The following is a 12,044-nucleotide window of genomic DNA, read 5'->3' on the forward strand; positions in this document are numbered from 1 at the left end:
GCCAGATATGAAACTCTTCAACCATACACCATGCGAGGTAGCCTCAAAACAAGAAACGAACTCAGCCTCCATAGTGGAAGTAGCAGTCAAGGTTTGTTTGGCACTTCTCCAAGATACAGCTCCACTGGCTAACATAAAAATATAACCAGATGTTGATCTTCGTGAATCAACGCAACCAGCAAAGTCTGAGTCGGAGTAGCCAATCACTTCCAGACAATCAGTTTGTCTGTACATGAGCATGTAATCTTTTGTTCCTTGAAGATATCTCATCACTTTCTTTGCAGCTTTCCAGTGGTCAATACCTGGATTACTTTGATATCTTCCCAAAACTCCAACAGCGAATGCAATATCAGGTCTAGTGCAAACCTGAGCATACATAAGGCTTCCGACTGCTGAAGCATATGGAATATTTTTCATGTGTTCCCGCTCAAAATCATTTTTGGGGCATTGACTCAAAGCAAGTTTGTCACCCTTCACAATGGGAGCTACACTTGGTGAACAATCTTTCATATTAAATCTCTCTAAAACTTTGTTGATATAGGTTTCTTGAGACAAGCCTAAAATGCCTCGAGATCTTTCTCTATGGATCTTTATGCCTATGACATAAGATGCCTCTCCCATATCCTTCATATCAAAGTTCTTTGAGAGAAATTGTTTCACCTCATATAGCATACCCTTATCATTAGTCGCAAGCAGAATGTCATCTACGTATAATACAAGGAAACAAATCTTACTCCCACTGACCTTCTGGTATATACAGTGATCCATGACATTCTCTTCAAAGCTAAATGAAGAAATGACCTCATGAAATTTTAAATACCATTGGCGGGAGGCTTGTTTCAATCCATAGATGGACTTATTAAGCTTGCAGACTAAGTGCTCACCAACACTAGATAAGAATCCCTCAGGTTGTTTCATGTAAACCTCTTCTTCTAGATCACCATTCAGGAACGCCGTTTTCACATCCATTTGATGCAGCTCAAGATCAAAATGAGCTACTAATGCCAGAATTACTCGAAGAGAGTCTTTCTTAGATACAGGGGAAAAGGTCTCTCTGTAATCGATTCCTTCTCTTTGAGTGAATCCTTTAGCAACAAGTCTTGCCTTATGTCTCTCAATGTTGCCTTCTGAGTCTTTCTTTGTTTTGAAGACCCATCTACATCCGATGGCTTTTACACCAACAGGCAACTCAACGAGATCCCAAACTTGGTTAGATGCCATAGAATCCATCTCATCCCTCATAGCATTATACCACAAATTTGATTCCTTAGAACTCATGGCTTGTGAAAACGTCTCAGGATCATTTTCGGCTCCAATGTTGTAGTCTGATTCTTGTAGGTTCACTACATAATCACTAGGAATTGCTGTCTTTTTTATTCTAGTAGATCTTCTTAATGTTGTTTGGTCATCTTGCTGAGGAACTTGTTCAACTGGTTCTTCATCAGTTTGTTCAATATCATCATGTTGTTCCTCACAAACAACTCGATCTACATGATCACTTTCAACAGCTTGTGGAACTTCAATCACTGGTTGTCTAACACCCATTTTAACTTGAGGGGTAGGAATGACTACCAACCTATTACTTGTCCCAGAAGGTTCAGCTTCACAGTGATCCCTTTCAGAAGAAATGTTCTGAAATTGATCACTCCCACTGATCAAGTCATTTTCAAGAAACTTTGCATTCCTTGATTCCACAATCCTAGTGTTGTGGGATGGACAATAGAACCTATACCCTTTAGACCTTTCAGCATATCCAATGAAATACCCAGTAATAGTCTTAGGGTCTAGTTTCTTCTCTTGTGGATTATAGATTCTTACTTCAGACGGGCATCCCCAAACGCGTATATGTCGCAAACTTGGTTTCCAACCCTTGAATAATTCAAAAGGTGTCTTTGAGACAGCCTTGGTTGGAACTCGGTTTAATATATACGCAGCCGTCTTAAGAGCATCAATCCACAAAAATTGAGGATGCTTTACATTACTCCTCATGCTTCTCACCATGTCTAATAAGGTTCGATTTCTTCGTTCTGCCACACCATTCTGATCCGGAGAACCAGGCATAGTGTATTGGGCAACAATCCCATGTTCTTGAAGAAATTTCGCAAATGAACCTGGTGCTTGTCCATCCTCTGTGTATCTACCATAGTACTCCCCACCTCTATCTGATCTCACGATCTTAATTTGTTTTCCACATTGTTTCTCAACTTCAGCCTTAAAAACTTTAAAGGCATCTAAAGCTTCATTCTTAGAATGAAGTAAGTAGAGATACATATATCGTGAATAATCATCTATAAAGGTTATGAAGTATTTCGGACTATTTGCATCCATGTCTGGACAACATATGTCTGTATGTATGATTTCTAATAAATTAGAACTCCTCTTTGCACCCTTTTTAGACTTGTTAGTTTGCTTACCCTTAATGCAATCTACACAAGTCTCAAAATCAGCGAAATCCAAAGTACTAAGTACTCCTTCATTTACTAATCGCTTGATTCTTTCAATAGAGATATGTCCTAATCTCCGGTGCCACAACATAGAGGATTCTTCATTCACAATACATCGTTTTAACCCAACAGAAACGTGCATAGAAGTAGCGTCATTTTGCAATTCAATCGAATAAAGACCATCAACCAATTGACCACAACCAATAATTTCAGATTTATTTAGTAAATTAAAACCAAAGTCTGTAAAATTAAAATAAAATCCCAAAGGTGCAAGTTTAGAAACAGAAATTAAGTTTTTACAGAAACTAGGAACATAAAAAACTTTCTCCAAATGTAATTTAAAGCCACTACTTAAGACTAAGACGCACGTTCCAATGGCCTCTACATGTGAGCTCATCCTACTCCCTGAGTAGATGCACTGCTCACTTCCCACTGGCTTCCTTAGGCTTTCCATACCCTGCAAGGTATTAGAAACATGGATTGTAGAACCAGAGTCAATCCACCATGTATTATGATTCACATTAATCATATTAGATTCATAACAAACAAAGGCAAATGGTGTACCTTTCTTCTCAAACCAACTTTTAAATTTGGGGCAGTCCTTCTTCATGTGTCCTTTCTTTTTACAGAAGAAACACTTTGACTCCTTTTTAATTGTTGGTTGAGTCGGAATCTTTCCTTTATTGGTGCCTACAGACTTCTTCCTATCCTTTCCAGAATTAGAAGTAGTCAAATTTACCTTCTCACCTTCTTCCATTATCAATCTCTCCTCTTCTTGAACACACATGGTCATCAATTCATTAATAGACCATTTATCCTTATGTGTGTTGTAGGAGATTTTGAAGGGTGTATACTGTTGAGGTAGGGTGCACAAAATGAAATGTACCAGGAAGGATTCAGACATGGTAACTTCCAAGGTTTTCAACTGAGCCACTATGTCCCTTAAGCGCATGATATGTTCACGCACACCTCTCGTTCCAGTAAGCTTAATGGAAGAGAATTGCATAATGAGTGTGCTAGCAAGTGACTTCTCAGAGGTTGTAAACTGTTCATCAATGGCTTTCAACAGATCTCTGACCTTATCATACTGGTCAACTGAACCCCGGATACTAGCGGATATGTTGGTTTTTATGAACATAACGGAGAGACGATTAGATCTCTCCCACTTTTCATAAAGATCAACAGCATCAGGTTCGCTAGTTTCAGTAATAGCCGGTGGCTCATCCTTCCTTATAGCATAGTCAATATCCATCCAGCCCAAATGAAGGAGAACTCTTTCCTTCCAAACCTTATAATTATCACCTTTCAAAATGGGAAGGTCACAAGAAATATTCATAGATTGTGAAACTGCAAACAAACACACATGCTCATTAAGAAAATTTGAGACTAAACAAATGTCATGTTTTGCCAATGCAAATCATGTCTCAATATATGAATCTAGTGACACAAAACTTGCCTGTGGGCTAAAGTCCTACTCAATTAGATTCATCATGCAACTTTATGATAAAACTATTAAATCATGTTCTTTTCTTTAATTCCTGTGGGTAAATTAAGAAATATAATTTAATATTTTATCCTAATTAATCATACAAATATAACAAAATTCCTGTGGGTAGATTTCATCACATTACATATGATTAATCACAATTAATATTTCCAATGTGATTATAAATTTAGTATATAATTTTACTCAATTAAAGATGCTGTGGCTATTCTCTAATTTAATAAAATTATATTAATCACTTAACATTTAAAAATAAACCTTGCATAAACATACTTAATAATGCAAATGTGCTCAATATTGAATCATAAAAATTACATGTATACCAATTCAAAATAACATTGCACGTATATTCATTCAACATGTAATAAACTTTAAAGGATTAAATCCAATGCATACCAGTATTTAACATAATATTGCATGTTCAACATAACTTAAGAGACAAACAATTTTTAAATAGTTTGTGCATAAATGATTTATCCTTCAGAAGTTATAAATACACATGAACTGCAGTTAATAAACAATTAAGTTGCAGTAGCTTAGCGGCAAAGGGAGTCCTTTCATGCTTGTAGGGTGAGGGTTCGAAACCAGCATAAGGCGTTTTCGTTTCATTTATACTTCCTTTTAATTAATTAAAACGAAAACAAACAACAAAGGCAGCAACGAGATTCGAACCCAGAACAATGAGGTAATACACATCACATCTACCACTAGACCAAGTCGTGCTTTGTTTAATATTGTTAATTTAAAATGTATATTAACAATTCCAACACAGTAAACAAAACCCACAAGACTTCGTCTTCAACCTCCAGCAGTGGTAAAAAAAAAAAAAAAATATTATTACCTCAATTTCGAAAAACCCACACATTATATACATTTTAGACACCCAAAAATACGTTTTAAATCATATAAAAATTAGAAAACTCACATCATTCCTAATTTTGATGTTATTTTGAATTAAGGAGGCTTAAAACATAACACCCATATACTCAGAAAATAAACTCCACATAGGAACGACCCAATAAGCAAGACAGAGGTACAAATAGGCTCTGATACCAAATGTAAAAATATACATACACTGATCTAAACATGCAAATAAATTTAAATAGCATATTTAGATCAAACAGCGGAAATTAAAAGGAATTAAAAGCGTACCTCCAGCCATTGCAAATCGAACGGGAAGCGGCTCACACACAAACCTGAAAGACAGTTTTGTTCTTCCAGACCCTTACTCACTCTGAATAGATGGTGTATTTTTTCCTGAATAGAGAAGTGGGTTTGGTGATACAAAACTGAGAGCACCCCATCCTATTTATAGAGTCTGTCCATCACAGAGCTCTCTCAACTTGTTATCAGAACGTGAGATAGGAAGTTATCAGACGTGAGATAAGAAGTTATCAGTACGTGAGATGATGGGTACGTGATTTGTTACTGAAGGTAGTTGCAAATATATTTTGCAAAGATATGGGATGAATGTGGATGAAAAATGGACCAGATTCAGAAGTAACAAATTTTTCCAAAATAATAAAATATAAAGGAATGTGCAACGTGCACATAACGTGGGCCTCTAACAGATTCCTCCCCCGTTAATTAGCATTTTAACTGTTGACAATTTTCCTTTGGGCTCAGATTCTGGTTAATAATATCATCAAGTTACGTAAAAAAAAAAGACTCGATAACGAAACCGCTAATTCTCTTTGTTATATGCAGATACTGTTTGAAAATGATAAGCATTTTTTTTCATAATTTTAATATACTATTCATTTCAATTTTTTTCATCCTAATCAAAGGAAAAATTCACTTTTTCTCCAGTTTTTTTATCCTCTTCTTTTATTCATAAAAAATAAAAGAGAACAAAGAAGAGTGCTTGAGAAGTAGTGCATTCTGTCACCCTGTAAGGAGGAAGATCTTTGTAAAGTGTATAGATGAGTAGATTATCCAATATGCCCCAAAACATAATTCAATTCTCATGTTTATACACGCCAAGGGATAAAGTAACAAAAGCTGAAACCGGAAGTTAATGAATAGTTTATATATGCTTTGTCTACCTATATTTATGTTTGAAGCATGAATAACTGGATGGTTCAAAGTAGTATTGGATTTAGTTTTTTTTGTAAGATTTTGGATTTAAGTTTTATGAATAGAAAAATAGAGTTGGAAGAAATTTTTTTATTAAAAGTAACTAATTAGGTTTTTTACGAATATTAGTTATCAATAAAATTGATAGATATTTTACACTAATGTAATGATAATAAAAAAAACATGAATAATATAAAAAAAAATAATGATTATGAATGATGGCTTGTTAGTAATTATGTCAAAAAATATTTTTAAAACGTTAAATTGTCTATTACAATTTTCCTGCGAGTTTAAAATTTTATTAATGTTTTATATTTTCTATTATTAGTTGCAAAAACAAAGGTTAGACTTTGCTTATAATTTTCAGAAAAGTAGACATAAACTTAGTTTTCTTTTTATTAACTTAATTTATGATAATGTAACTTTGATACACTATCAATATAACAAATTTTATACTATCATTAGGATTAGCAATGACTTTAAAATAATTATTACAACACCCAATAATCTTATTATAATGATAATTTTTAATTAGACGTACATTATCATTATATTTAATTAAACTTTTTAATTGAAATTCGTTGACAATGAAAAGATTTTTTTACATAATTTCCTGTAATCATAGATTATCATATATTTTAAAATAATTGACATTGATAATAATCATTATAAAGTCATATAAAAAGTAATTTATAATTAATTCATAGTGAAAACGATTTATAAAGACGGTGTATCAAAACTAAATCATTTTCTTATTATAAGTTTTTTTATTTTACTCAACTAAGCTTTTATGTAAGAAAAAATGAAATCTAATCAACCTTAAAACTAATATATTAAAAAACTTAGATATTTTTAGTTTTTTTTTTTACGGATAATCTTTAACAAAATTATATTTTTCTACATAAAATAAATAAATAAATAACTTTTTACTACATGTAAAATAGGTATTTTGATTTCACTAGCTATTATGTTTTATATTTTAGTATCCCATATTTTTTATGTCTGATTTTAATATCAGACATAAGTAAGAATCAACTAAATAATAATATGACAAAGTAAGAATCAACTAAATAATAATATGACAAATTAACAAAGTATCACATTATCACAGTAAAAATCACTTAATGGATGCTCAATGATAATGGTAAAAAAAAAAAAGTGGGTACTAAAATAAAACAAAAAACCTAACAGCTTAGGTGATAAAATCAAAATGACCTACGTTAGGGATAATAAAAAGTTATTTAGACCTTTATATAATTACAGTTAAAAAATTTAATTAATTTGATTTTAAATTAAAGTTTACAAACTTAAATCTAAATTAAATTTTGGCTTACAAAAGTACAAAAGTCTTGTTTACCTATAAACATATATTTTTGTTGTATGGTGACACATTTTGACCCAAATATCATATTAGTCCAAAATTAGAAGTGTAGATTAAGATCAATTTTAAGAATCAAGTATTAACACATACTCCATCCCTATTTATAAGATAGTTGACTAAATTACGTTTATTAAGAAAATTAATTAATTTAGGTATTAATGTTGAATTTGACTTTACTATAATTTTTTTTTCAAAATTATCCTTAACATTAGTGAGAGTTTATTCATCTTCTTCAATTTTCACAAGAAAGACAAAGTGACAATTCAAAGTAACATTTAATCATATATTAAAATAAATAAGAGTATTTTAGTAAAAAAAAATAATTAATACACAAGAAAAATGAAATGAAATATTATAATAAGAGATAAAAGGTTATTGATTATATCTTATAAAGAGAAATAGAGAAAATATTTGCAAATATTAAATCACATCTCAACTCAGACCAAACTTACCACATTGTTATACTAAGACTTGGGCCTCAAGCTAGGGAATCCAACACACCTCAAAATATACGCTCATATTAGAATCAAAGTTGAGGAAAATGCTGCAGTCTAGCAAAGGGAAACAAAACTCTCTAAAAAAAACTTTTAAAGAGTTCCATTCCTATTTACTTTCAGTGTAACAAAATTTACATAGTTTTCTAATTAAAAATCATGACAAATATATTTTTAAGATAATTTTGATAAAAATTTATTATATTCACTATACGTCACAATGTGATTAATGTTAATGTGAAAAAAGAAATATACTGTCAATGTATAAATGATTTACTCTAATTTTAAATATTTCATGGAAATCTCACAGGGGTTTCTGCATTTACAATTAACAACTTCAGCCCCTTCAATACTGATGACTAAATATTCTGTTAATCTAAACTTCTAAGTCCATGTATACTAAAAAATTGTACACAAAATTTGCAAATTAAAATGATGCTGCTGCTACAAACAGCTGAATGGATGAAGATGAAGACTGAATAAAAGTACTTTGGCTGGCAGTATGACCAAAAAACCTCATAATCAAGGTCCATACTTATTTATCGAAAGTTCAAAACTTACTGTTTTACAGATGGCATAGCTTTTGCAGAAACCTCTGTGCAAGGGAGATAGGAACAAGTTTTTTTCATCTCAGAAGAGAAACTAAACTTCATGTTCATGAAAATACATCAGATATTCGAATGGCAGACCTCAGGAACTTCCTTCTCAAAATCTAAGCAAAGCCAACCGTATGCACTGCAGGGCCCCAGAGGAAAATTATATACAGTAGCCAACATCTGATGAGGGGGAAAGATTATCAATGCTGTTCAGTCTTCAGAAATACATGACCAAGAAATTACACAACTGCAGATGCTGTTCTGCGAAGATCGGGCACTCCATTGCCATATTTGGCACTAAATGTTGGACTTCTCAAGCTGCCATGTCTTACAGGCCTTGGCCGATATAGACACAAAAGCATTTCCTCCAGCTTCTGCACTGTGTACTTTGCATATTTTGTGGAGACAGCAGCATCTTGCTCAACCAAAGGACCATAATTCTGCATGTAACTGCGGTAAACAGGCACCACGGCTTGCACTATAAGCTGACATGTCTTCTCCCTCAGATCTCGTTCAAGCATGATCCAACTTGTCTGCTTTGCATACATCTCTTCAAAAACTTCATTGAACTTCTTCAACCTTTTCTTGACCAGGTCACGGGCAGTGGCACGTCCTCCTGAGAAAAGAATCAACCCTTCCCTACTCAAATGTCCTGGAAGCTTTCCCCAGCTGTCCCTCAAGAAGAAGGAGGAGTAATAGTCCTTATACTCTTCGTGCTCCCTTAACCAAGAATCCCCCAAGAGCTCCCCAAGTTTTGTCCCCTTCAAATGCTTGCACAGATGCCAGTGATTGTTCATAGCAAAAAAGTTGGACAGTATAGGATCATCATAAGCCTTGATCCAAGTCTCCACATTCTGTTCAACAGCCTTCACTATGTTCAAAATCTCGTTGACAAGGAGTTTCTCCTGAAAGCTTTGGCGCTTCCAACTTCTATGAATGATCAGGACCTGAGTCAATATTGGCTTATAGTCATCCCCAAGGAGCTTGTTACAGTAATCAGTGATAAAGCTCACCAATCTCGGCACATTACCATCCATCGGGGGTGGATTTGGCCTCTGCAACTCCACCTGAACCAAAAGCTCCCAAAAAATCTCCGCAGCCCCATCAATCACGCTCTTAATAAGATCCCTTGTTAAATTCTGTATCTCAACACACGGCGCACCACCGAAAAGCCGGTTGAAATCCAGCCTCAACTTGTTCAACGATGCGAAAATATCCAACAGCTTCAAAAGCTTAATGGGGTCCTTCTTACTCTCCGTGACCGTCTTGCCAAACTGAAGAAACGCAAGTATACCCGCCTGAGCAGCAATCTTTGAAAAGCAACCCATCCACACGTCCAACCCAATCCTCTCGAACACATCATTGCAAAGCTTATACTCAGCCTCAAACAAATGCTTCACCGCGAACTCCAAATGCTTCCCCCACTGGGCAATATACCCCTCAATGCTCTGCACATCATTGAACTCCGCCACAGAAATCTCAAGGTAATCCAAATTTAGCGCCTGCAAACTTGCCCTCACATTCGAACTCCTCACCTCAACATAAATCCCCACACACCTATCCAGCCTGTCATTGGCAATCAACCTCCCGAGAATCGCCTGCAGCTTGTGAACAACCGACACCGGCAATGGCGACGGGGCAATGCACGCCTGATCCCCGCTTGCCGACGCCATCGGCAATGGCACACTATTCTCACCCAACAACAACCTAAACTCATCCTCCAATTTACTCAATGCAGCATCCAACAACCCTCCATCAAGCTCACCATGCTGCGATTCGCGAAGATTTTTCAATTCCTTCTTCAAATTCGCGAGATAAACCTTATCAGCAACAGAATTGTCCTCCAAATACTCAATTATATCCTCCAACCACTGTATGGCCAGCCCACAGTTGTCCCCCAGGAACCTCAGCGCCTCCTGGAGGCGCTTCAGCACCGACAAGTATCCAGCCAGGTCGGTCCGGGGATCCGACAGGAGCGACTTTTCGAGGCCGTGGACGGCGTCAAAAACCTTGAGCACCGCCGCGGCGGGACCCACGGCGCGGTTGATGTGCCCGCCGACCGCCGCGAGGGCGTCCTTCTCGGCCCGAATCGGCCGCACCGCCGACCCCAGCGACGGCAGCCTCACCCCAATTTCATCTAACCTCGGCCCCGCCTTCTCTAGCGCTAACCCTACCGATTTTGATTTCTCTAAGCTAATCTTCAAGGATTTCTTGGCTCTAATCAAATTTTCTATTCTAGAAGCTTCCATTGCCGTGTGATAAGTGATTCCAGATCAGCGTTTTTTTTTTCTTTACCTCGGAATCATCGAAAAGTCGTGTTTGGATGAACTTGGGGAAATTTGAAGTTCTAAAATGTTTCAGGAAAGTAAAATTAGAAGACACGGAGTTAGAAATTGAATGAACAGAGAGAGAGAGAGGGTTTTGTGGAGAGAGAGAACTCACTCGAGGAAATTAAGGAGAAAGTTAGGGTTGTCGGAGGCGCGAAGAGAACGAGTGGACTCAGCGAGTTGGAGTAGAAAAGGGGGAATGAATGAGAAATGGAGGAAGTGGGAATCTGAATCTGTGGCTTAATGAGAGAGAAAACCCTAACGAAGAAGAAATTAGTGAATGAAGAGAGAGGAGGAACTTTTTGGGGGGTGTGTGGCAAAGTGCATGACAGAAGGCAAAAATGTTCGTTAATGTAACTTTTGCTGTTTCTGTATATCATAGTTTAATTATTATTCTCTCTCTCATTTATTTGAACGTGTTTGAATTTTCTTTTGCTTCCGTTTTTGGTCTGTCTTTTTCTAAGCTGTACACTATTACTTTTTTATACACTTTCACTCGATTAGTAACTTTTTTTAAGGAACTCAAGATAGTACTGTTATGGAAGGGGCTTAGTTCAGCTGATGTTAGTTATTGTGTGATTCAAAATGTTAATTGATATCAATGTATTTGGATTTATTGAAAGAGATTAATCTTTTGTAAAGTAATAAATGAAGGCTTAAATTTTCGTTACAATAAATATTTATATTTAATTTTCAATTGTATTTTGAGCAGAATTATCTTTAAAGGAAAAAAATTATAAAAAAACAAAAAAAGTATTGTGGTTGTAATGACACATTTCGAAACAAATCCAGTTTGGAGGATGCCACCGGATACTCAAACATAGTCTAACTTATATTGTGTGATATTATGAAGGCTAAATAATAGTACTCAACTCATGTCATTCATATTACGAAGCCTAGCTGAGGATTGTGATCCTTAATACCATTAACAGTGTGAAGTTATACTTGGCCGGCGGGGGGCTTAATAATCATGCTAATCTGTCAATCAACCACATGATTGTTCAATCGAATTTCAATAAAGAAATTAGAGTATTTGATGAGTATGCATTATGTAAAACGTACTTGTTACTTATTTTGAATTTTTTTATTGATGTGATTTTTAAAATAATTATTATAAAAATAAAAAAGTTTATTACAGATTGTAGTTTGTAATTAGGTGATAGTAAATTTCTTTTAAGTTTTTTTTATTCTAATAAAGATTCTTTAAGTTATCAACACATAA

At 35.0% G+C, this 12,044-nt stretch overlaps 1 protein-coding gene across 1 annotated transcript; it reads right to left on the reverse strand.

Moving 5' to 3' along the window:
• Positions 1 to 8,332: 8,332 nt before the first annotated feature.
• Positions 8,333 to 11,185, reverse strand: LOC114404556 (exocyst complex component EXO70A1-like). The gene is made up of 2 exons (XM_028367466.1): positions 10,938 to 11,185; positions 8,333 to 10,842 (listed from the first exon to the last, which is right to left on the reverse strand). The coding sequence occupies exon 2, from the start codon at positions 10,742 to 10,744 to the stop codon at positions 8,735 to 8,737; it is 2,010 nt and encodes a 669-aa protein (XP_028223267.1). The 5' UTR covers positions 10,745 to 10,842; positions 10,938 to 11,185; the 3' UTR covers positions 8,333 to 8,734.
• Between the last annotated feature and the right edge of the window lie 859 nt (positions 11,186 to 12,044).

This window comes from Glycine soja, unplaced genomic scaffold, assembly GCF_004193775.1.
Source record: "Glycine soja cultivar W05 unplaced genomic scaffold, ASM419377v2 tig00104511_1_pilon_84547_1256723, whole genome shotgun sequence".
Taxonomy (NCBI): Eukaryota; Viridiplantae; Streptophyta; class Magnoliopsida; order Fabales; family Fabaceae; genus Glycine; species Glycine soja.